Source organism: Mytilus galloprovincialis, chromosome 14 (genome assembly GCF_965363235.1).
Source record: "Mytilus galloprovincialis chromosome 14, xbMytGall1.hap1.1, whole genome shotgun sequence".
NCBI classification, from domain to species: domain Eukaryota; kingdom Metazoa; phylum Mollusca; class Bivalvia; order Mytilida; family Mytilidae; genus Mytilus; species Mytilus galloprovincialis.
In genome coordinates this window covers 6,919,715-6,947,439 of record NC_134851.1, presented here as the reverse complement: position 1 = coordinate 6,947,439, position 27,725 = coordinate 6,919,715, and the positions used below count along the sequence as shown (strand labels likewise).

The window sequence follows — 27,725 nt, the reverse complement described above, 5'->3', positions numbered from 1 at the left end:
CTACAAAATGACAAGTCAATCAACATAAATACTACCTCAATTGATCCTACCTAACTATCATAACATCAATAGCATTGTGTGTTCGTTTCATTTTTATTTTATTTTCTATCAGACTTTTATCTTTGACTAGTGTTGACTAATGCAAGAGTAATCCATTGGTAGTTTTTCATACCCTGTGCGTGAGATTGCTGGATCAATCTCTGGAATTTGTTTGTCATCAACAAAGATTAATTGATATTTTATGCTTTTAAATCGAGTTGGCTGTATTGAGTAGATTGGGCCGATACTAGTTACTGAGTCAAAAGAATTCCATATCATGCTGATGGAATGATATCATATTTGATCTATTTCAAAATGACCAGTACTATTTGTAAATCGTATTTATAATCCTGTGATGAATACTTTCAAGGTGGATTATGTACTTAAAACTTTTTTATTTCGTGTTTACTGTTGATACATTGTAACCTGGATGAAGAGTTGTCTCATTTACACTCATATCACATTTTCTTATTTATCGCACAGGTCAAACAATACGTGATGGTGACCGTAAAATCGGAGAAGTATCGAATTCAGCCATTTTTCTCCAAAACGCTATTGCAGAAGTCTTTGTGAATGAAGCACACCCCTTTTAATAAAGTTCGTGTAGTGTGAACATGCACACATGTTACATACGAAATGAGATTTGCAAACGTCATACGATTGGGGAAATGTTTTGTATATGGTATCTTTGTTGTTATTACCGCTGAGAGGAATGGATGTAATATGTGTAATATCAAGAAAACAATCAAGATATAAGGGAGACCTCTGAATTCTGATAGTATCCTTACACTCAAGAGCAATTTAATATTTCAGATGCAAGCACTTACTTAAATATTGGTTATGGAAGTTTTATAAATCTAATACATATGTTGTCGTTCAAAATGGACAGCATATTTATCATATCATTCTCGTTTTGTTATGGATTTCAGAATCAGGGTGGTTCTTCACAAAGTAGGGTTTCTTATTACTAAAAGTTCTGTTTAATGAGACGATGCATTTGATCTTTCAATCGGTTATCATGGTTATAGGATTTTTTTTTAAATTCAAATCATTCTTAGATTTAAGAATAAAGAAGCATTAGGTTGTTTCAATTGCCTGTGTTTGATTTTGCTAAGGTCAACCTACAAATAATATTTAACATTTCTTATTTAAATCACATTATTCATATTTGGCAAAACCAGCTGCATACTGGATGATGACGATATAATGTATAACCTGTCTCGTAGTTCAACAAATACCATTTACTTTGTTACGTTGATGTGTTTTCTGAGTCGCAAATTAAAAGTTACACAAAGCTTAATTAAAGGTTTAAAGTTTACTAAACCATTACATCAAATTAAAAAAAAAATACGTACCTCAGCAAGAAATCAAATAACACATGATTAATCATTTTTAATTTTCTTACCATATGGCACAGTTTTACTTTAATCCATTTATTTCGGCAATCAATCAGTCAAAGATAGGTGTGTACATGTTGAAAAAGAAACCTTTCGTCGAAACAAGTCAGAAGAATTCTATAGATTTAATTTAAAAGTATCCACTTTTGTAATAATACAAACAGAAAACAAAGTAGGTAACTTCCTGTTGAAACGATCCAGTAATTTTTAATAATAGCTGACTATTGAACAAATGATAAAGGATTTAAATAAAATATATTAAATAATACATTTGTAAAGGGAAATGTATTCATCAACAGGTTTGTTTTAAATATGAAGCACGAAACACTCCATTGATATTGGCGAACAAAGGAAAACGGATAAGCAAACACACAAATAATTTGTAATTCATATTGTACTTTTTTGTAGAAGGCCATCTTGTAAAGAAAGATCTTTTTTCTTCTAAATACACTTTATTTTTAAATAATCTAAGTTTGTATATCCTATGAGATATGATAAGATCCTCTGTATATCTAAGTTTTCACCAAATTCGAAGGAATTTAGTATATTCGTCTTTTAATATGGGAATATTGACTAACACTTCACAGAAGATAACATTTTGTTTTATTTCAGCCGATACATTGAATACATATGCTGGAAAGGAATACTTAATGTTTTTAAAAGCTATTTTCCACATCATCATTTATATATGTCACCTTTAATTGGATATTTGTCTACACATAGCACACTCGATTCACAGATTTATAAGGCAAGTTCTGTTTGATGAGACAATGTTATATAGAGTATTTACAGGGGGAGGATTGCAATCTCATAAACATGATTAACCCCGCCGCAATTTCGGCCTGTCCTAAGTCAGGAGCCTCTGGCCTTTGTAAGTCTTGTATGATTTTTAATTTTAGTTTCTTCTGTATAATTCGGAGTTTAGTATGACGTCCATTATTACTATACTAGTATGCATTTTAAAGGGGCCAGCTGAAGGGCGACTCCGATTGCGATAGTTTCTCGCTACATTGAAGACCCATTGGTGGCCTTCGGCTGTTGTCTGCTCTATTGTCGGGTTGTTGTCGCTTTGTCACATTCCCCATTTTTTTCTTAATTTAATCTATCAGTTACTCCATGTCTTATCTGGAAATGTTTCGGCGCGAGATGTTCGTTAAATGTATCGGAAATTTTGTGCATATTTGAATATATATCTTCGTCATTTCTACAAGTCATTCGCGCTTTATTTCAGATTGCCACATAATTTTTCTATTTAATGCTACACGTACATGCTCAAATGGGCCTTTTTTATGTTAAAAGAACCTTCATTTTGAAAAGAAGAAATTGCTGTACCAAATAACATTTTGCTAATTAGGGTAAACATTGAAAAGAGGGACGAAAGATACCAAAGGGACAGTCAAACTCAGAAATCTAAAATAGACTGACGACGCCAGGGCTAAAAATGAAAAAGAAAAACAGACAAACAAAGTACATATGACACATAATAGAAAACTAAAGAATAAACAACACGAACCCCACCAAGAACTAGGGGTGATCTCAGGTGCTCTGGAAGGGTAAGCAGATCCTGCTCCACATGTGGCACCCGTCGTGTTGCTTATGCGATAAAAAATCGTATGCAGGTGCTGCTGGATTGTTGCTACTTAGCAATGGAAATTCACAATAGGGAAGCTGAAATCATCTCTTTTGTCGTAAAGTTTTGTTTTCAACCGACCCGCATGGCAAATTTCTAGATGTAAGTCAATATATGAGGCCGACTTTACTAAAGGTCATGAAGTATAAAACTTTGATTGTACAAGACAGCTGGTACAAGAACTATCCTGACTATTTGTCAATCTGAATTTAATGTTTTAGCATAGCCTGATTTTAATTATAAAAAAGAAGATGTGGTATGATTGCCAATGAGAAACTGTTAACAAGAGACCAAAATGACACAAACATTAACAACTATAGGTCATCGTACAGCCTTCAACAATGAGCATAGATCATACCACATAGTCAGCTATAAATGGCCTCGAAATGACAATGTAAAACAATTGAAACAAGAAAACTAACGGCCTTATTTATATTAAAAAAAAAATGAAACACATCAACAAGCGACAACCACGGATTAACAGGCACCTGATTTGGGAAAGGCACATCTACATTGTAGACTTTGTTAATTATATCCATGAAAAGTGAACTTTTCTGTAGTGAAACACGTACGGTTAAATGTGTCAATTTTTAATTATTCTGCAAAGTGAATACAATCATGACGAACTTTTTATTATTGTGCTTAAACCATGATTGTGATGACAATTGATAAGTGTCAGCTAAGAGTCTGCTAATTTTTTATCAGGAAGGCACATTCTGACTTTCTATCTGACAGGTTTTTTATGTGTCAATATTTGTGTTTCAATACAAAAGGAAGATGTGGTATAATAGTTGATTGCTAATGAGGCAACTCTCCGCAATAAACCAAATGACGCAGAAGTTAAAATCTACAGGTCAAAAGCCGTTATCGCATAGTCAGCCATAAAGAGGCCCTACAATGACTAATATAAAACAATTCAAATTAGAAAAAAATCGGCCTATTTATGCACAAAATGATAAACAAACACAGCAACAAAAGATTACCACTGAATTACACATTTGTGACTTGGAACAGGGTCATACAGATTGTGGTGGGGTTAATGTATGAAGGCGTCAATCCTTCTCTTAACTTAGGACAGTATTGTAATGGTAAAACTTATGGATATATGAATTTGTATTATTCATTTGTGAATTATCTGAATCTAGCGAAAAGTAGATTATCACAGAAAAATGTGCAAAATGATTTGTATGAATAGTCCGTATCCTTGTCTAACAGCCGTTGTGAAGAAAGATAAATGTGACAACCTTTGTATGTACGTACATGTCCGTCATCAAATTAGAGATTGCAGTAAATTTGCTCTGGTCACACAAAGTTGTTTATATCGGTTAAATCCTTCTATCCTATTATATAGGAACATAGTTATTATCCTTTGATTCTCTTTGTTTACAAATATAGACTCTAGATAGAGTTATATACATTGCAAATTGTTTACATATACCTTTAAACAAACTATTTCTTACAGAGGAAGTATTTTAAGAGGTTAAAATAATATTGTAACCGCACTTTTAGTCATGAATGGACCAGCTGAAAAATTGAAAAATTAGTATGCCTGAAGCTGTCAAGAGAATACAACACCCACTTCGTACAGATGCAATTTTTGAAAGTTTTCATTTAACTTCTCTAACATGTTAAAGAAATGCACTACGAATTAACTGTGTTCTTGAGCCAATTGCAGCTCAGTGGCGGATCCAGAAAAAAAGTTTGGGGGTGGTCCCAAATGTGGTCCCAAATGAATATTGAATGGTATGAAAAAGGTTAAAAAATACTTTCGACATTATGGAAGATCATGAATTTGGACAACACCATGCAATGCACATATTCCTAGGTAAAGAAATTTAAAGACATGTAAAACTGATTTTTATTTAAGACTCTATGCAATACCTTGCAATTTAAAATAGTACAACATACAACTGTCATCTGACTTAGACAAGCTGTAAAAAAAGTTTAGCTAAAATGTTCCGAATCGGTAAAAATAGTTCTACGTAAAATTGTTCAAAATTTACTAATTTAACAAAGAGTCGTTTATCAGGCCATTCAACATCATGCGTTGCTGGAGTTTCCTTGCAAAGTTATCTATAATTTGTTTTATGTTTAGTTCCAAACTGTAGTGCACATGCATCAACGCTAGTCCGTTTAAATGTGATTGTCCCATAGTTGTTCTCAGGTAGGTTTTTAATAGTGATAACTCACTGTTGGATCGCTCACATTCGCAACTCGTCACCCCCATGGTAGCTATGATTTTAAGATAACAGAAATATTTGGAAAGTCTATTTTACAAAATACTTTCAGAGCACCGGCTACAGTTTTGAAAGCATTGACTCGCAAGTCTTTTGCCACAAACGCAGTTCGGACGGCAGTGTAGATGGACTCGGCAAATCAGTATGGTAAAAGTCTACAAAATGTTTAATTTCATCAAATGTTGCGCTTTGTACATATGCCGGTACCAACTTCAGTGCTTGAATTGCTGTTGATGTTGTGGGAAAAGGGGGGGGGCTCAAAGAGATAAATAAACAAATTTAATTTAATTCATTCATAATGATTGTTTTTTTCAAAATGTACATAAATGAAATTTAAAACCGAGACTCCGTTAGTTGGACAATGCAATTATATATGGAAATTTCACTTTTAAAAATACAAAAATAATTTGTATTTACCTTTCAAAATAAGAAGTTAACTTCTTCATATTGACGAGCTGTTTTGACAATTTAATTACATGTATATAGGTAAAACACATTGATCCGTATTCTATCATTGTGACACCTCCAGGTATCCAGGTGATCCATAACCAATTAGTGCGATGAAAGAATTAATTTTAAGTGTTAATTTGTTAATTGGCTAGTTATTGAAAAAAAATAGACACTTTAAAAAAGTTGAGTTTCGTCATGGGGGTGGTCCGGTGCGCCGTGGGACCACCCCCTGGATCCGCCACTGATTGCTGATCAGTTAACAGCAATATCATGAACTGAAGCCTTATAAGCTTTTAAAAGCAATACTATGACAAGATTTAGTTTTCCTGCTTTGAGTTTTGTTTTTCTCTCATGAAGGTTCTGTACGATCAAATACATTGTAGGTGGTCAGGAAAAGTTTTAAAGAATAGAAAATAATGTATGTAATATGCACACTACATTTGTAAATAAAGAAACTATACATAATAATGAAGAATAATAGTGTTTTAAATTATTAGAGATACAGAAAAATGGATAAAAAAAAGAGATAAATGGTATAAAGAATTAGATAAGAAAGAAACGAAGGACCGTCAATCCATACCATCAGTTCTAAATCTTAAGTGTGCATGCTTAACCAAAAATGTTACAACTGCAATCTGGGCAAAATCTCCTGCATTCGCATAAGAATATACCAGGTTTACAAAAAGAAAATTATGTTTGCATATATCATATAAGCCTCCTATTTTCCTGACCTGTTCTCCCAGAAACCCAAATCGTCCGACCACTATGCAGATGATTTATACATACCCGAACTCTAAGGTCCACACATTTTAAAATCCATTACATGATAGAAGTACCATGAGCTATGCTTATAGTTATATGTATGTTTCAGCCTAAAAAAAACGGGTGTCATTGATTGTTGTTTGAGACGGATGTTGTTTTGAAATTATTTCCGCTAATTTAACGCATACTTATTATTTCAGGGGTCGTAAATCGCTCTTTGAGCATTTATTTTCAATTCATAAGCATTTAATTGTTTTTATCTTTTAATGATTTGTTGACATCCATCTTTCGCATATTTGTCGGACCTTTTCTAGTGTAAGACAAGGGTAAACTGCTTCATAAGCTACTAAATTGAAGATTGTTATCTATTTTTTCGATCTGAACTACAGTATTCATGAAAAGCAATTCATGTGTTTGATTATTATGAGTTATGCTCTCTTCCGTCTTCTCAGACGTCAATAACAGGCTCAATATTTTTAGAAAGGACTAACTATTTCGACAGTGACAATTGCAACAATATACTTTATTTAGTTTTGCTGTTAATAGTCATTGAAATCTTTCTCAATGTATTTAGAACAAAAATATTAGTTTAATGATCCAATAGTATTGTAATGGGAAATTACGACAATGTAAATGACTTACGATATCATTGCTAAACGTTATGCGCAGACGGTGCGAAAATTAAACCGCCGAACTACCTTAAAAGGGTTGATATCTCATTTTTATATTCATCTATATACCAATATGTTAAACTTATACATCCCATTCTATTATTGTGCTGTTATAATGTTTTGTATTCTTGTTTTTCTTTATTGCTTATGCTCTTTGTCTGTATACCGTTGTGATGGCATATTGTTTTTTTTTTTATTATGATTACATTGATAACACAACAGGACAATGTTGACTGATGTTTCCCTATTTGTAACCTGTTCACCTATTATGTTTGTTGGTTTTTTTACACATCGTTGTTCGTATGATGTAATTTCATACAACTACCAAACAAGTGATAGGTGTGGCTAGCTATAAAAAAAAATCTTGGAATCCGGTTTTTGGATTATTTTACTTTCAACAAGAGGCCATCAGAGTGACAGCAAACCATCAGCTTTAACACTTATTTTATGTCCTGGTTTTTCAACATCACATATATCAAAACTCCTGACAATCACCAATATTGAGCTTGACCACCATTTTGTCATAAGTAACACTATATGAAAATTTGAACAGCTTTTTGTTGAATGGTTCATTATTTAAAGAAAGAACAAGACTCGGAATACCATTGTTCAATCTTTGCAAAACCATAACTCCTAACAGATGACTGCAAACACCGTCAATTTCAAACAAGACATCCATTTTGTCATAGTTATTATCAACATATTTAAATTGGAAAACTTAAGTTAATCAGTTCCTGAGTAATTGCACGGACACTTTTTTAGGATTTTGTAATTTTTCGAAAAACTAAGGATTTTCTTATCCCAGGAATAGATTACCTTAGCCGTATTTGGCACAACTTTTTGGAATTGTTGGTCCTCAATGTTCTTCAACTTTGTACTTATAGGCTTTATAACTATTTTGATCTGAGCGCGACTGATGAGTCTTATGTAGACGAAACCGTGTCTGGCGTATTACATGGTAATCCTGGTACCTTTGATAATTTTTAGGAGCCGCCCGTCTGCCATGCATTTTAAAAATCAATTACCGATTTTTCCTTCGGACATCCGGTAAAAAATACAATACTTTTTTTTTTGTATTAACACAAAAATTAACCACACATAAATATGCATGCAATCAGAATTATAAATATCCTTAAATTTGAAATAGGTAAAATTCTGTTCTCATATCGGTGATATGTAGTTTTAAATGCTTGATAATATTTGAGAAAGATGTGTAATGCAATGATTTTTTATCTTTCAATTGCAGCTTACATTTATTTATGTTATCTTCCTTGTTTTTACATTGAAACTCTTTGAAATTACATTTTAATGATTATATGTATTTACTACATTGACTACGTCGAATTTGTCAACTTTGGACTGTCATCTATTTTTTTGTAATCAGACATGGATGTTATAATATTTTGTGTTATACATTTACTAACTTATGTAATAGCTACAAAGATTTGGTTACAAATTTGACTGTGTCTGAAAAATTGTTTATAAAACAGAATATCACTCATCTATTTTTACGGTGACTCAGATTTTGTTTATAGAGCCAGTTGTTGATAAGAGAAACAACAATTTACCGCTGTTTTAAAGTCAGAAATCGATTGAGTGAAAACATCAAGTCACATCAACTATAAGAGGAAAACAAAGAAACAACAGAAACACTGAAGTGCAACAACAAAAAAACGACAATGCAGCACACAAAGAAAATAACAACCGTTTTTGAATATATATAAGCTAACAATTACCATGTTCCTGACTTGGTACAAGACATTTTAAGAACAACATGGTGAGTTGACTCTGGTTTTGTGGCTATCACAACCTCGCGCTGATTTAGCAATGTTAATTATAACAATACAATGACAAGATTGCATGACAGGAGTACGGTACAAATAAATACAAGAATATTCAAGACATATACACATACAACTAAAGAATACAATTGTACATTTCGACATGATAACCAAGAAATTAAACCGAACACATCAAATAACATAGGACAGCACACACACATAGTACAACAGAACCACGAACTGTCCGTTACACGACAGGATCAACGACACAAAAATGGCGTCACATATATTTTTTTTTTAAATGGATAAAAATCAAGCATAGGTTTATCAGTATGCTTTTTGGTGTATTTGGTGTATTTAAATAAAGGCAACAGTATTGTACCGCTCTTCGAAACTCATAAATCGATAGAAAAAAAAATCCGGGTTACAACCTAAAACTGAGTGAAACATGCGAAACGCATCAAATTTAAGAGGAGAACAACGATAATTACAAAAACAATAGTATATAATTGTAATACTAATATTTCATCTAAATCAAACTGTAAATCAAGTAAATCGTGTTTGTTTAGTTGCTTTAAACTAAAATCTTATATTAAGAACTTCCTTTTAAATCAAATAATTTTATCATCAAAGGTTATCAATTTACCGGCGTGTGGAACTTTAAAAAAAAACTTTGTTCGCCAGAAATATTTTCGCTTTTAAAATATAAAATAATACAAAACCTTTAAATAAATACAAAACGATATATTTTAACAGTTATAGTATTCCTCGTGCTACATTCTGTATATATCAGTTTCGTTCACTTCAACATTGTGTTTCTCCGATTGTTATATTTTAATCTTTGTGCACTAGAACCATTGTATTTGCTTTGAATTATACTTTAGTCTTGAAAAGTATGATTTGTTTATTTCATTGTTTTTTACTTTTATCAAAATATGAGGAATAATGGACAATCTTATATCGGTCTTTTGTATCTATCGTCTTCACGTTTTTTTTTTGTTTTTTTGTAATTTTTACCGATGTCGTTAGCCATTTGCAGTTGAGATATATCATTTGTGTTATAATTGTGTTCATAATTAAGTGTGCCATGATAGGGGAGGGTTGAACGCTCAATTTTATGTCACCAAGTTATGTGACATATAGATTTTCGAAAATTTATAACAAATACGGTATGTTTTTTCGTTAATGTTATGGGTCGAACTGTGACCATTCAATGTGAACAGCCACGTCATAAAACCGTTGTTTTGAAAAACGTACTGTTGTATATTTTATTTTATATTAGAAACATACGTTGTTTTCACTTTCAATCAGCAGAAAATAGTTTTTCTTGTTATTAACAAAATTATTTCAGAATCAATCCTACTTCTCACCATTAAAGGTCGTTGACTAACTGCAGATAAAGAAATTGATAGATAGTATTGCAATTCTAGTTTCTGATTGAAGATCTAGTTTATTCCTATGAACCATGCATGGACATGTTAAAATAATCAATTTTGTGAAATCAAAAATGAAAAATGAAAACACTTTTATTTTTCGATTTTAGTTTTTGAGAAATCAAAAATGAAAAATGAAAATACTTTTGTTTTTCGTTTTTCGTTTTGTGAAATCAAAAACGAAAAACGAAAACACTTTTGTTTTTCATTTTGGTTTTTAAGAAATCAAAAACGAAAAATGAAAACACTTTCGTTTTTTATTTTGGTTTTTAAGAAATCAAAAATGAAAAATAAAAACACTTTCGTTGTTTGTTTTTTGTTTTTGATATTTCAAAACGAAAAACGAATGAACGCAGATATACACGGACCTTACTGCTCACAAGGAAGCTATTAAACCAAGAGTTCCAAATAGCGAAGTTGAAATCATCCATTCGTAAAGTTTACGGACGCCATAGCGAGTTGGTTGACCGTTATGGAAAAACCGTTTCACAAATGATATCGGATATGTTCCTTATGTCGCATCTACAATTCCCTTCCCTTTCATGAATGTAACCTATCGATTTAGATTATTTACCGGATTTGATATCACATGAACAACACGACGGGTGCCACATGTGGAGCAGGATCTGCTAACCCTTTCTGAGCTACCGGAGATCATCTCTAGTTGTTGGTGGGGTTCGTGTTGCTAATTGTTTAGTTTTCTATGTTGTGGTATGTGTACTATTGTTTGTCTGTTGGTCCTTTTCAGTATTTAGTCATGGTGTTGTCAGTTTATTTTCGCTGTATGAGTTTGACTGTCCCTCTGGTATCTTTCGTCCCTCTTTTAAAGTACAATCAATCTAATGGTAAACAAAAATAAATAAAAAAACAACTGTAAAAACTCCATATGGGACTAAAACGTTTATCCAGACCCTAGCTATAGAAAACCAAAAGCCATAAACCTAAAAATTGGATACCTAAAAAGTCACAAAGATCTTTTAAGACCCAATTTAAAAGCATTAAAAACAAAATAAAGTTCTATCAAATATAACTATGACAATACATGCCTATAGTAAAAGTATTTTGACAATATATGCATATAATCAAAGTCCTCATGTATGAATAATTGACTATTTGTTAAAAAAAGAAAATCAACAAAAAAAATAATAATCAAGGATATAAAAAGTCATAACAGAAGAGATGAGTACTGGTATGTGTTTCTCTTTGGGTCGGAACATCCTCTTCAGAGATGCGAGGCTGACGATGAGGTCTATTAGATGCGAGTTTTGTTAAGATCATAACTTTAACGGTACAAACTTTACTGAACCCTATGCATATATGGACAAGTAATTTTTTAAGTGATGTTTGAGGTCTAAATATTAAAAATTTAGAACCTAATAGAAACATTAATGTGCTTCAACCCCTCCCCCTCCATAAAAGAAAAAAGCCCAAAAGATAATTATGACAAAATCAAACAACGACAGCCACTGTCCTACATGCTCCTGACGGCCAAATACATAAACTTGCGGGATTCGACATTCGTATGAGCTCTTTACCCTCCTTCTAGCCGGATACAGTGGTTTACATAATAAAATAAACATATACTAATCAGTTAAAGATGACTGAATTTATTTTAGAACTATACAAAGCACAAAAACAGCTAGCGAAATCAGCCATGGTAGGGTATATATACAAACAATAATATAATATAAAAGAAACAAGCAATACACACAGTAAAAATCTTAGAGAACTTACAGTTACTGGTAGTTAAATAACAAGTAATTATTATTAAGTGGGATTGTATTGTCGGTGTAAATCCGTAATGTTCTGAGATGAAAATGCCTTGATGTGATGAGAGTACAAAACATTTCTTCTGGTATTTTCCATTTACAATATATATCTCACTATAAATACATAGTAACAAGATGAAATCAAATCGAAATATCTCAAAAACTTACATCAGCTAGGAGGCATTTCTATCATTTTTTGTAAGAATGCTCATAATTAAGACAGATACATGCGCTATGAAATCATAATAACTTTTTAAAGATAGACGAATGCATCATGTGCATCAAGCATTATATAACTAAATTAAATATTTAAAACATTAATTTTGAATTTTGTCTCTGCATTGAATTTCGATTTATAAATTTTTCTATAGATCACACAATAGATGGGTACTATTTTGAGGTAAGTCGAAATGTTTTAAACTCTTTAAAATAAATGTTAAATATATCTATTTAATGTACATTATTTAGATTTTTCAATATACACACATACAGAATTGTATTGACATTTATTGGATAAATTACATCACGTCTTTGTAAAGCAAAATCTCCTACATCACCAGTTTAGGAAATGTGTGTGCTTAAAGGTATAAAAAAAATGTAAGAAAGGGACCTGAACAAGAACCATAACCAAATAGTACCTAACAATATAAACACCATAATTCAGTAAAAATACACGATGTTCATCATGTTATTATATTAGTATAAATATGATAAAAGTCAAATTAAAACTATGTACATATAATGTTGGCAAGTGTGTCTTCAACTAAAATGTTATAATTTGAATCTCTCAAATTGAATATGGTTATTCTACAGATAGTTCAATATCAACTATCATGTAAAAACATAGAGATGCAACGGTGGGAGAATAAAATGAGTCAAAACAAATCTAGTAACGCATTTTACACAATTTTAACATTTTTACCTATGTTACTAAATGACTGAGCAATGGTTCTCTAGGTTGGTTTAAGTCTGTGCACCCGACAAAACTTGTTACTCCATTCTTCCAAAATATCTTTGTTCAGTCGTACCAAATTTCGTAGCGAAAACAAAACCAGCCGTGGTAGGGTATATATACAAACAATAAAATAAAAAAAAGCAATACAATACACACAGTAAAGATCTTAAGAGTACTTACGGTTACTAGAGGTTAAAAAACAAATAATTATTAATAAGTGGGATTATGTTGTCGGAGGAAATTAACCCGTGTTGTTCTGAGATGAAAATGCCTTAATGTGATGAGGGTTCAAAACATTCCTTCTGTTATTTTGTGTTTTACCAAACATATATATATATAATAGCACACTTAAAACACATATACACATGATAAAATCGAAAACAAATATCTAAAAAAAATGACATCAGATAGGAGGCATTATTATCATTTTTTGCTTATTTAACATTGTACAACATGACAGAGTAAAATGTTTTAGCTTACGGTTTTATAATATTAATCTATTTTCATCAATAATGAGGTGAAATCGTATTCTGCCATGCAGCTGATGAAAAAGAATGATTTTTGTAACAAATTAAGACAGATACATGAGTTATGAAATCATAAAAATGTATTTAAAATAGATGAATGCATCAATCATTATACAATTAAATTAAATATTGAAAAACTTAATTTAGAATTTTGTCACTGCATTGAATTTTGATAACTACATTTGTCTTAAGATCACAATTTATTTAAATGGGTACATTTTTGTACTATTTTGAAGTAAGTCGGAATTCTTTAAACCCTTTGAAATAAATGATAAAGGATACTTTCAAACACAAATAACTACTAATGAATAAAACAGTGCATTATCAACTTTAGAAAGAAAAACAAAAAAAAACATATTAATGTGATGTACATGCTTTTGATTGTTCAATATATACACACATAACAGAATTGTATTGTCATGTATTGGATTAATTGCATCACATCTTTTATAAAGCAAAATTTCTTGTATCACTAATTTAGGAAATGTGTGTGCTTAAAGGTAAAAAATAACATGCAAAAAAGAGACCTGTACAGGAACCGTAACCAAATAATATCTTACAATATAACACCCCTTTGTAAAAAAAACCACTATATTCATCATGGTATGACATTTGTAAATAAGTCAAATTAAAACTATATACATGTAATGTTGGAAAGTGTGTTCAACTGAAAAGTTCTAATTTTAATCTCTGAAATTGAAAATGAAATTTCTACAAATAGTTCAATATCAACTAGCATGTACAAACATAGAGATGCAACGGTGGAAGAGTAAAATGAGTCAAAATAAATCTAGTAAGGCATTTTCCACAATTTTAACATTTTTGCCTATGTTACTAAATGACTGAGCAATGGTCCTCAAGGTTGGTTTTAGACTGTGCATCCGACAAAACTTATTGCTCCATTCTTCTAAAATATCTTTGTTCAGTCTAACTAAATCTCGTTCATTTTGCTTGTGGCTTATCCGCTCCCAGGTATGGAAATCCATGCCCAGTTCAATCAGGAATTGGATAGATTGCTTTCCAACTAATGGAACCAGTCTGTCAATGTGTTCCTCTGTAGGTACTACATCCCACTTCTCCGGCTCCCTGTCTGTAAGGATAAGCAACTATTATTTTAGTCGAAACCTTAAACTGATTGGTACAGTTTATGTATCAAGTTATACTTTTTGAAAATATTGTAATTATTAATGCACATCTGACACATCTATATTGATTACAAAGTGTTCTTTTACCTTTTCATATTCTTACCATGCTTTCGTCGGTGATACGTTGACGAGTGGATTTAAAATGGTTTTTTTGTATATCCCGTGCATTCAAAAGGTATATTTGTGATATATATGTGCTACCTACCAAGAACATGACGGGATTGTGTCATGTACAAAATATGTGTGATCAACCAAAATTATGATAACTTATACAAATAAAAATCTGATATAACTATTTTGATACACCGAACTTACCAAAACCAATAAAGTCACCTTTCACAAGCTGTAAAACATAAATAAATGTAATTATAACAACAAAAAAACATGTATGAAGCATAAACAAATCAACAGTTTTCATATAAGCAACAGATTGATAAGAAAACAATCCGGTCGTATTCATATTTGATATACGATCATCCAATAAAATGATTACATATGAGAGACCAATCATTACGTATGGTACAACTTTAACATAGTATGCATATGCTAGTTTTAATAACTGTATACATGTAGTTTTAGTTTTTCTAAGTCTGGCATACGCATGCATGTCTACAGGTCACCTGCGCAGAAGTATATAGATTGTGCCTCTTTAGGTCAACGCTTTGAACTTGAAGTGAAATGTGATGTTGTTGTCAGTAGAAATCTATGTTGATAACCGTGTTTGCTATTTTCAAATTAAAAAAAAGATTTAGCAGCGTATACATGTTATACGTACATACAAATTTTTCTTCTGGTATTTTTTGTATGTAAATAATGAATAAGTTTAAAAACATTGCACGTGTTTGTCTTTTAACATCATCTTAAATCAAAAGGTATGTGCATGGGTGTTATGCCATTGACTTTAAGACATATGAATTCGTTATTGTCTTTGAACTTCCATTTGTCAATCTTTGATTGATAAATTGTTAGAAGTTAATTGTAATGTTTGATTGTTAACCTGGTGTAAGTGCATAGTTTTGTGACATGAAATGTTTCGGCATATTTAGTCTAATCGCCATAGAAATTTCTGATGTAATTACATAGAAACAACATTCTTTTGTTAATGTTTTGTGATAGTCGTTTACCTTGCAAAGTGTATGTATGTTTCCTTTTTCAGCTTCTGCTATTGCTTTCGTTATTTCTTTAAATGTAACCGCTTTGCTATCCCTGCATTGTCGAAAAACTTCAAAGTTCCATAATGTTTGATCCCCTGTGTCAACTGTGATATTAACGTCTGTCGCCGACAATCCTAAATGTATTGCCAGTTCTCTTACGTCATTGCTGCTGTACATTAACGACAACCGACGTAGATGTAGATCTGATGGTAACTCTTTCAAAAACTCTTCATTTGTAACTGTTATAAAGAGATTGTAGGTATCAAATGCAGATATCAAAATGAAAAAGTCAAACTTCCATGGTTGAGTCTAACTATACAGGAATTGAAGCAAATACAACTTTTAGGAAAGCTAGAGATAATCATAAACCAGACGTGCTTCATACATGTTTGCATACTGAGATATAGTTAAGCTTTTTTGAAAGATAATAGGTTAAAATATGATAGTGACCCATTGGTGGCGTTCGGCTGTTGTTTGCTGTATGATTGGGGTGGTGTTGCTTTGACTTATTCCACTTTCCATTCTCAATGTTATTCCTTCGTAGAAGTAATCATGTTATATATAAGTCAATCTCAACATAATGATACATTACCTAATTGGATTAGATCTTTTAGCATATTTTCGGATTTTGATTATTTCGTTTCTGTGTGTATTACATTTTAATGTTGTGCTTCTTTTGTGCATTTGTTCTCCTCTTATATTTGATGGGTTTCCCTCAGTTTTAGTTATTAATACGGATTTTCTTCCTATCGATTTATGAGTTTCGAGCAGCGGTATACTACTTTTGCCTTTGTTGCTTTCAGAGTGCTCACTTGGAACCTGAGATGGATAACCTCTCATGAAAAAAAAATCCTCTTTCACACAAAATATGTATTCACAAAATTGTCAATCAAACAAAAATCGTTCACCAGAAAAAATGGCTGCCTTGTTAAAAGTTATATAAAGAATTCAAGAAATTCTGTAATGACAATAAAGAACAGAAGAAAATCGTTACTGTACATTACTTGGTTTTACATACTATGTTGCCAAGGAACACCTATGGGTGGTTTAAATCGGAAACCGGTAGTATTATGTTTTTAAAAATAATATTTAGACGCTTCTCTGTACAAACCAAACTGTCAACTATTTTACGACTGACGCAGTTGAGAAGACGTGACCTAAAGAATTACACACACGTTAGACTGTTAAGGCAAATATGTAATGAATGTGCAATTGTAATTCATAAAACATATATTGATTCCTGTATCAAATGACATCAGCAATGCTATAGGCACGTACATAACTATAACTAATTAACATTAATATATTACTATGATACTCTCAATGATGCACGAGTAACACTTCATACGACAGTCATGTCAGTTGATTTTAAACAAGTCTGTAAAATAGTTGTCTTTTGGGAATAAGTATATGTTGTTTTTTTTTAAATCCATTGTCCAACTACAATTGAAACGTAGATCATAATTTGATAACACATTTTTTTTATTGTGTTACCTCATAACAAGGTGATGGTTGTTCATTCATGTAAAAGACAAGTGCAAACCGATTTGCTTTCCAATTATACCAATTGAATTTGAATACATAACTTCATATTGTTGAAGAAAGAAATGAGGAACTTGCGCTTTATATTACATTCAATTAATTAACATTTAGAAAACCAATCAGTTTGACTATCGAAAATCTGAAATCACGAATTTATATGTGATTTTAAAAGAACATAATACTATGTATTCATGATAATACAATACCTGGACACCCCGGCTCACATCCGTCCTCCTCCTGCTAGAAGTAAAAATACATATCTCGGCTTTACATACTTAACAGAAATAAAGTTTTAAAATATTATTTGTTTATCACGAAAAATTAAACATATTTTAGCATTTTTACAGACATAACGAAAAGTATGCAAACATAACTAAAGGAATGTATATATAACTGAATGAAAATAAACATACATGTACATTATGTAATTATATACGCTCAAATCGTTAAAGATTGCTATCATCATATTATACTGGCTTGTGTTTTATTCATTTCTTTATATTTGCAGTATTTAAGTAGTTCACTATTGTCAAAATGATTGTGTCGTATATGCCAGTTTACAAAATCTTTTTTGTTTGTTTTCTGTATCTAATTGTATTTTGGTACGATTCTTACCTTTCCTGGTATCCACGATTTGATAATATGTATTGGGTGTTCAATACCATGAGCAGGACATTTCCAGATTTTGTCGACATATGCAAGATTTTCGAATGGTAAGATGCATGGTTTATCTGGTGAGTTACAACATATCCTGGTCACAAAGGATGCATCACTGTTGTCACTCTGATCACTGCTGGTTCTTATATACAGCTGACTTATTTTTTCCAAGGCAGATGTTAAACATTCATTGATACTGGAAGCAAGATCCCTCATTATGAGTGTGTTTGTTCTGGCATGAACAAGACGGGCAGAAATCTTGTCATCTTCGCAAAGAATATACATATCCAAGGAAGGATCAATTGTAAACACTCCTGACCTGTGGAACAGCATTTCCCTATTGGTCTCTCTGAATCTCTTCACCGACCAGACAGATAAGCAGTAACTTAGAAATCGGAAGGATAATGCAGGAGGTATCATCAACGATGTCGGTTGAAAAGCTATGGCGATATTTCGTTGTGTGATGTCGGCTGAATGGAGGTATCCGGAATCATCACTACTTCGTACCATACTTGCAACATAGTAAAAGTCTGCAGGTATACGCATTCGGCTAGTATCGTATCTCTTTGGTTCTACCAATATGTCCAGATGGGTCATAACAGTTAATAGATAATCTTTGTCTTTGTTGAATTTTGCATATTTCTTACTCTTCCAAACGTCGTCTATTGCGTATTTTGATACCACGCCTTTCGTTCCCATTACATCCCAAATTTCTTCTCTTTTTCTGTCACCTTTGCAAAACTGTTTGTCTGTAACAATTGATTTAAAGGCATCAATGAGAAGGGTTGGAGACAAAATGATACGGTCGTCCAATTTAGGTTCATCAAAGAACAGTAATTTGCCAATTGAATGTTGAAATTTCAGAAAAACCTTCAACTCATCTTTTGACAACGGTCTTATAGGCTGCAATGCGTTTATTTTTTCTACATGCTCTAGGGTTATCAAGGTAATGTCCCGTCTGATTAGCGATGCAAATTCAAGCTCTAAAGGGATAAAGCATTTTGGAAGTAGTTCACCCCATGTTGGTTGCCTCTCTGATTCGCTCATGATAATCTTCTTTATCTTCTCCATCTCTGTGTCATTTTCGTCTTTAGCGTTGACAAATATTTGATCCTCAATCACCAAATGCTGCTCTAATGGCGTTTGTTGAAACATCTTGTAGATTTCTGCAAATATTTCATGTCGTCTTTCTTCAACTTCATGCTAAAAAAAACCACAACTGAACATTTTTACGTTACACTTTATATTTTGACCACAACTTCCTTTCAATGAAATTATTAATTATCGGTATATAAAGAAATACATAGTTGTAATCACACAATTGCCTGTATAAGGACAATTTAAAATGGGGATGATGACTACATATGCTTGTGACTAACCAAACAAATACAAAGCCTACCTCATCATTAGTAGAAATGCAAATTGGTATGTACAAGAAAATGTATGCACTAGCTATAGGAAACATACATATGGAATGAAACATTTTTGTTAAATGCAATGTTCGTCAGAGACAAAACAACCAACTATAAGTTTGGAATGTTTTGGAACATAACTTCGGATTATATTTGGCTTATTGTTTCGTCAATAACATGTTAACGTTAAATAATTGCATTAAAAATAAGCAGTAAATTAATGACAATAGTAAAGAAACTCTTCTTCTTTTTTTCTTTACATGTTTACGTAACATCAATATAAAACAAAATCAAAACCTGCCACCATTCCAATTGACGGTAAACAACCAAAGCACTGTAACATACTTACAGCTTTAACCTGATCTTTGTGCGTTAAAACCACCATAATTTTAGGAAATCCCTGATTACTTCCCTTGCAGTATGTAACAATGGTGTTGATCCAGAATAGTAGATAATCTGTAATAATAAACAGGAAAAAACGAATAATACATTGGTGAACACTGATCAAAGACGTAATTGCTTTCCATTTCAAATCCAAATTCTCCAATAATGATATATATTCTGAAGATGTTAAAAATGTCAAGTGTTCGTTTATATATTTATGAAAAACTATATTGAAATTTGGTGTTTTAAACTTAACAACTACTTCATGATAGTGTTTATCCAAAAATAAATATATATAAATACCTCTTGCTGTTTTATGTTGACCCTTTCCTGGAAGATACTTTTCATACGGACAGGGATCATCTAGTTTTCTACTTCCATCCAATACTACCATATAAATAGCTCTGTATGTTAGAAATGTCTGATGAGTTGAATAGAAAACATCTTGCCCTCCAAAATCCCAGATAATTATTGGGGCTATCTTTTTATTGTGCAACTGCTTTTCCCCAACTTTAGAAGACATTTTGAAAAACTTTTCTTGTGAGATTGACACTTTGACTTCTTTGACTTGTTTTGAAACCCCGAACATATTTTTCAGCCTTCTGATAACTCCAGGTTTAGTAACAGTGTGTATATGCATCTCACCACTGGGACTTGACTTCTCTTCAGAACCGTCTGAGTCATCAATCGGTTGGTCATTGATACGGTCTCCGATATTCGACGAATATGAAATTTGTCTAAAATCTAAAAAAAAAATCACAAAAACATATATGAAATCAAAAGAACCAAGAAAAACACATATAGGTACCAGACTTGTATTACAACTCCAGTTTCCGGTGCATGTCAAAACATGGAGGGAAACAAAATCGTGCATTTTTTCTGAATTTTTTTCTAATCTTAAATTTTTCTTTTTGATTATAGGGTTATGCTGACCAGAAACATATATATAGACTTTAAAAAACCTTGCATCTTTTGGAGGATATCAATCTAGGAAAGTGAAAGGATATCATGTTTGCTGGAAGTGGTGCGGCCTAGTAAAAACAGAAAAGTATAAAATAAATGTTTTGACTTCAGGTTTACGTAACTTTGTATTCTTCGTGGCATGACTCACTTTTTTTTTCTCGATTAAATAACAATTTCACATTAGTACATACATGATATGAACATGATTTTTTTTTTCATTGTAGCATTTTTTATTTTTTATTTTCAAAGATCAGCTGTTTCGCATGTAGGCCTATGGAGCAGTCAATTACAAGACCGCAACCTATAGTTACATAATGTCCCTTGATTAGAGGTACTAACTTTTCAATGTATAACTATAATACATTTACTGATTGAAAACAAAACTTTACGACAAAAGAGATGATTTCAGCTTTCCAATTGTGAACTGTCCATTTCTAAGTAGCAACATTCCAGCAGCACCTGCATACGGTGTATATACCTCCCAGTTGATACGATATTCCCGTGCTAGCATTTCCTATTATTATTTTCTTGATAGAGGGTTGCTGCTCACAAGGAAGCTTTAAAATCAAGAGTTCCAAATGGTGAAGTTGAAATTATCTCTTCGTAAATTTTACGGACGCCATCACGAGTTGATTGACCGTTATGGAATAGCCGTTTCACAAATGATATCGGATATGTTCCTTACGTCGTAACTACAATCCCCTTCCCTTTCATGAATGTGAATTACCGAATTAGACTATTTATCGGATTTGTTATCTCATAAGCAACACGACGGGTGCCACATGTGGAGCAGGATATGCTTACCCTTCCAGAGCACCTGATATCGCCTCTAGTTTTTGGTGGGGTTCGTGTTGTTTATTTTTTAGTTTTCTATGTTGTGTCGTGTGTACTATTGTTTGTCTGTTTGTCCTTTTCATTATAGCCATGGCTTTGTCAGTTTATTTTCGATTTATGATTTTGACTGTCTTTCTGGTATTTTTCGTCCCTCTTTCACACAATCTTGTCACTAAACAGGTTTATTTAGTAAGAGGTATACATGTATAAAACTATGCGATCATTGTTCACACTAAATGTACCCGTTTTTGAGTTGATAACGTTTGTGGACCGCTATCACATTCTAAACTCAATGCCAATTATATTAAAATAAACAACAATGCTTTAAGTGGACGAATAACAGATATTCTTATATACATAATTTCTCGCGAAACACTTTGATTGTTTCTGTCATTGGACCTCTCTTTAGTGTATTTTACCTTTTCATTCTAAAATAAGGTAACACTTTAAGTAAGTATTAGTTCTGTTTTTTAATTGCATTATTTTCATTCTGCGTTTTAGTTGGGTTGTTGTATCTCTATCGGATTTCCCGTCTCCATTCCCATATTTATATTTCCAATTTGAGAAATCATAGTTGTTAATTGTAGCAATCGATTAGAGAAAAATAATTTTAATAAGGCAATCATATGTTTCACAAATATGTATTCGAATTTCTTGATCACCACACAGTAGGTTGCTTTCACCATTTAAATATTACAAGGTTGCATGTAAAAAAATGAAATCAAAGGAGTATGTTCGATAAGGTCCTAAAATGGCCCCCTTTTTTAGCGTAAATTTCAAATTCGGATTTATTGACCAATATCGCGATAAATTATAGCTAATACATTGACTAGATAGGAATAAGCCATTTTGTTGAAAATTTAACGTTTCTGCGTTTCATTATGACGTCACAAGTTGTACTCATATTGATTTTTCACGAAAAAATCAATGAAAATGGGTAAATTTCAAAAGATTATTTGACAGGAAACATAGAGCGCATACGTCAACAACAAAGATCTTTTAAAATAATGTTTGTGAAGACATTTAACATGTCTTATTTGAATATTAAGCTTGTCGACGCCTGCGCTCTATGATTCCTTTTTTTTTTGATTCCTGGTCATTTATTTCGTTGAAATCCAGCTGATTTTGTCAAATGTCACCAAAATCCCTTATCTTGACCTTTTTGGGATGTAAAAATCAACGTATTAGAATTAAACTTTGACAAAAATAGCTCTGTTTAACTTTCCCACATGTCTTTAAGGCAACTTTAAACAATCATTGTCTTGTAATCATGAACTTTATAATTGGGGCCAAATATGGCACTTACCGAACTTACTCCTTTGACTTATTTCAAATTGACATGCTGCCGCAATTCAAAATGACTATCTTACAGAAGAAAAAAAAACATTTCCCAAAGACACAAAAATATTTTCGGGCAAATTCCTAAGGAATTATGTATGAAATGAAACATAGATAAAAGTCTGTACATCAGTAAAATTCGACCCAACGAAATAAATGACAAAACTACATATACAGGTAATCATACGAAATTTTAGTATATAACAAACCATCATGTTCTGACCATTCTCGTGTTGTGTCGGAAATCAATGTGTCCTTTGATTCACGTCTTAGGTTTCTACTGCTTTCTGGCAATGATATTATTTGTGCGCCGACTGGTATATCTTGACTGGTTTGTGTTGTATCATCTAATTTATTTTGTTTCGTTATTTTTTCTTCTTTCAAAAGGGATCTACTAACGAGTATTTCTTCTAGGGAGAAATCTAAAATTGATAGTTATAATAGAATCATATTATTTTGTAGGATTGAAGAGAATTTTTTCTAGAGGTTATTAATGTTTATCCTATACTTATAAATTATACACTTGACATAAATTGGCTCACATAAATAGACAAAACACAACCATGATGTATTACGTTAATAATTTTTAACAGGATTCAACTATATAGACAGTTAGAATACATCCGTATATTGTATGTCCTGCGTTTGTTTAAAAAGTTTTAGTTTTACCTTGCAGTCCACCAAGCCAATCCTTTGATTCACGGTCCATGTATGAAAGACCATTGTATAATTCTATCCCATCGGTTGAAATCCTGAATCTTGAAGGCCGTTTTCCGACAAGATATCTCGCTAAGGTTGTCTTCCCTGTGCCCTGTTCGCCAGCTAGCATAAGTCTTGACTCAAAGTGGGGATAACTTTCTTCTTTCAATAGACTAGAGAATACCTGGGCTGATTTCTTATCAAATTTTTTAACTTCAGTTGGAAGACCTAAATTTCAATTATCTAAATGTCAATTCTATATATAAAATAGATAGATGAATCTGTTCATGTTCATTCAAAACTTTCAAAAAATGTTTAGACCTGATATATAACGGTGGTGCAGAAAATAAGCTTGACACAAAGTAAATCATATCTATATCTTTTTTAACACTACTGCTTGAATCATATATATTGGTTACCATGAAGCGGGGCTCGGCCTATCCGTATCTATGATAGCTTCCATGGGCTTCAATTTTGTAGTTAATTTAAATCTGACAATTTATTTGATGTTGAAGTACGTGGGAATCTCAAAATATAAGCATTTACCGGTTGCTAAAATATCAATTATAAAAAGTTTTGCTAATTTTTGTTTTGGAATTTTACTGAGTGTAGTGTCCTATAGAAAATCATGTATTTGTACAAAGATGGAATTGCGCCTTTGAATCACCCTGTCGTTTCCTTTTTAAAATTTACTGTAAATCTAATTCTCTGCGGTAAATTTTGTCCTGAAGATTTTTCATATCAAATATTATTATTAAATAAGGTTAAATAAATTATAAAATAAATAACAGAGATTTTATAAGATTTAAAAATCGGGCTTTTTAAATGAATTTTATGAAATAATGACAAGAAAAGCAGGTGTTAGTGACACTTCACTTATTAAAGGATTCCGAATATTTCACAAAAAGACAACAATAAAATCAGCGAAATCTGTAAAATTTTCACACAAAACATACGAAATAAAATACGTATTTCGTAATGATATGTTACCAAAGTAATCCATGATTGATGATATGATTTTATTATCTGAACTATGTTTACTGAACTAGGAAATTTTCTTTCATATTATTTCAATTCACTACATTAAGGTTGAAGTTTTTATCTTATTTTGCTCATTCATTTGCCAGCCTTTAAAATGTAAGTTCATTCAATTAAATTGACTCTTGATAACCGAATCGCATGGACATGAATTGATCAGAGCGTTTTATTGAGAACTGAAATATGAAAATGAACGCCTGTTTTAATCTGTGCTGATCTTTAAAACCTGGTAAATAAATGCTGTTGATAACATAACAAATCTTACTTTAATTTTGTTTGTTGGATAAACATTACTTCCTTTTAAATTAAGATGTGTATTTGATAGCATACGAATATTGTTTTCCTTTACACTAATCAGCTTTCATCGAAATTTATGAATTAAAAGAGGAGAATAGTAAGATGTTGATAATTGTTAAGTACATAGAAAAGGGAACTAACGAAGGTTTGTTATCTTGAAAAGTAAGTGGCGACGTATATGACTTATGTGTATGCTTATAAATGATCGCTTCATATCTTGGTATAAATGATTATTATATTTACACTAAAATCGTTATAAAGGTGTTTTATATCAAATCTAACAGCTTTTAAGATAAGCGAATCAAAGTATTGGTGCTTTTTGCATATATTTGTCAAATGACAACGTTTAACATGTTTAATAACACTGATTCTTTTTTCGTTATCAACAACATTAGTCTAGGGTTTTCAAATTTGCAACCCGACGAACAGCATGTGAAAGATTGTTAAGATATGAGCATCTAAAAGAATATTTTCACTTAATTGTATTTCATGTACATTTTCATTTAATAATTTAAATAAGGTATCATTTAAACACTTGGGAAACATGTAGGATTTGGTGTGCTATTTATCAGTAACAGAAAAAAAACATGTTCAAATCAACCAAGTAAAATAATGCTCAACAGAAATAAGAAAAAAAGATAACATTTGTTTTTATCAACATAATCAAACGAATAAGAGTTCTCACAAGTTCTGTTTACTAAATGTCAAGAGGTATAATGTATGTGAGTTGGGAGGTGATTTCTTTTAATACCCTTATTGCTGACAATGATTTTACGATAATTTTATCAGCAAATTGGTCGGTATTGATTTAAATGTTTTTAACCAGCATTTCTTAAATTGTCCGTTGATAAATTTTGAATAAGGAAACCATTTTTTTTTATCTCCCCCGTGCACATAATACATTAGGTATTTTCGGCTATAATTTTTCTGTCTTTTTAACTGTTTCGGTTCTTATACATCTTTGGCTTTCAATTAGATAACTTTTAAGCGTTCCTGATGAAGGTCAATCGAAAACGCTCTTCATATGAAGAACATTTATAAAGTGTTGATTTCAATGTGTCATTGTATTATATTTTCCTTATCCTGAACTACCGATTTTACTTAACAACCCATACGATTCAGTAGTTAGTTGGAGTTAGAAGTATATGCTACTCACCAGGTAAAAGTGTATTTCCATATTCCTACAAAAGAACATTCAGAAAGAAATATCCGATTTTAGTAATTTTAACACACATTTACATGTTTGTATTTGTCCTAAAGTAAACGTCATTTTGTAGATAGTGTTGTCGTTAGCAATCATACTACGTCTCCTTTTAAATGTTGCATATGATACATATATCTGTTTTATGTAAATGTGGTGAATATTCATAAGCACCTCTAACTGAGCAACTCAAAAAGGGCCTAAACAAATCTTTTCTAAGAAATAAATAAGTGTAAATCAATCTTAAACAGTTGCATCACATGAATTACAGCCGGTCAAAACAATAAGCAAATAAACAGACAAACTTGTTTTAAGAAATAAGTGAATTGCTACATGTATGTGTTAATGCATAGCTACAAAAAAACGATGATGATCTTACCCTTTACAAACAAATTGCTCAACTTGTCAGCTATGAAGCTACATGTACTGCTTATTTCTCCTAAGAGTGTTTAAATTAATGTTGTGAAGCAACAAAAAGGATGCGTCTCTATCTAAAATAGCTATTAATAATTATCAAGTATTGTTTATGGTTATTGATAGAAGCTACATTTTTGATAATTTTTTTAATAATTTGTTGTGAAAAAACACAAAGGGATTCTTTACCATGAGAAGCCGCATGCCAAAATGGTATTAGGGGTGCGATACATAATGAAAAAAAAATTAGTTCATAATCAAACGAACAACTAAATCTTGAATGGTTAGGTTTCATCAAATTGCGACTATTCAATTAAGAACAACCTCAAACAAAAAGATGAAAATAGGGAAACAATCTGCAAATATTGCCATGAAACACCTGCTGAACTTAATATATATATATATGCAATCTTCCATTGAAGTAACAGGGATCTATATTTAAAACTGAATGAGTTTCCTTTTTTAAAACATTTGACAAAAATTAACTTAGTCTTTGAAACACAGTAGATGGAGTTTACTTCACAATTTAGTCACCCACTTTTTTCTGACCCACCAACAAAACCGATTGATCTTCGAATAACATTTTTCTCTTTCTTTGACTTTTAACGTTATTTCAGAATCAAGCTTTACATGCTTTAATATATATCATATCCCAAACAAATGTTGTACCTTTCGGTTTTTTTTAATTTTGTATATGGCTCAACCCCTTGCCCACTGAATATTTGGTCGGATAGCAAGAATATAGTGTTCAAAGAATAATACAAGAAAACTGTTTGTTAGCGAGAGTATGCTGTCATACATTTTTAAAAATTTGCAGAAACGTGGCTTTAGCAATATTCAACAACATTTGAGTTATGATACATCACATATACACCACCAATAACGCAATTTCTGAAACTCTTTCACAGGTAAAACCATTATACGTTTTCAAATTCTTTCAATATTGTATCAACAAGTTTTAGTCCTACGTTATGAGTTATGAAATCTACTCTTTTA

At 31.7% G+C, this 27,725-nt stretch overlaps 1 protein-coding gene across 1 annotated transcript; it reads right to left on the bottom strand.

Annotated features, from left to right (window-relative positions):
- Positions 1-14,145: 14,145 nt before the first annotated feature.
- On the bottom strand, positions 14,146-26,390 carry LOC143059344 (uncharacterized). The gene is made up of 10 exons (XM_076232824.1): positions 26,271-26,390; positions 23,750-24,007; positions 23,290-23,502; positions 20,249-20,689; positions 19,911-20,017; positions 18,108-19,352; positions 17,699-17,732; positions 15,921-16,189; positions 15,112-15,139; positions 14,146-14,741 (listed from the first exon to the last, which is right to left on the bottom strand). The coding sequence occupies exons 2-10, from the start codon at positions 23,907-23,909 to the stop codon at positions 14,431-14,433; spliced, it is 2,808 nt and encodes a 935-aa protein (XP_076088939.1). The 5' UTR covers positions 23,910-24,007; positions 26,271-26,390; the 3' UTR covers positions 14,146-14,430.
- Between the last annotated feature and the right edge of the window lie 1,335 nt (positions 26,391-27,725).

What these genes read in the sequence shown, in the direction of transcription:
- LOC143059344 (XM_076232824.1), bottom strand. Translation starts at nt 23,909, where the DNA reads ATGCTAGCTGGCGAACAGGGCACAGGGAAGACAACCTTAGCGAGATAT. An exon ending in AGAATGGTCAGAACATGATG is followed by an intron (nt 20,690 to 23,289) that starts GTTTGTTATATA and finishes TTTTTTTTTTAG; the next exon opens with ATTTTAGACAAATTTCATAT. An exon ending in AATCGTGGATACCAGGAAAG is followed by an intron (nt 17,733 to 18,107) that starts GTAAGAATCGTA and finishes TTTTACTTCTAG; the next exon opens with CAGGAGGAGGACGGATGTGA.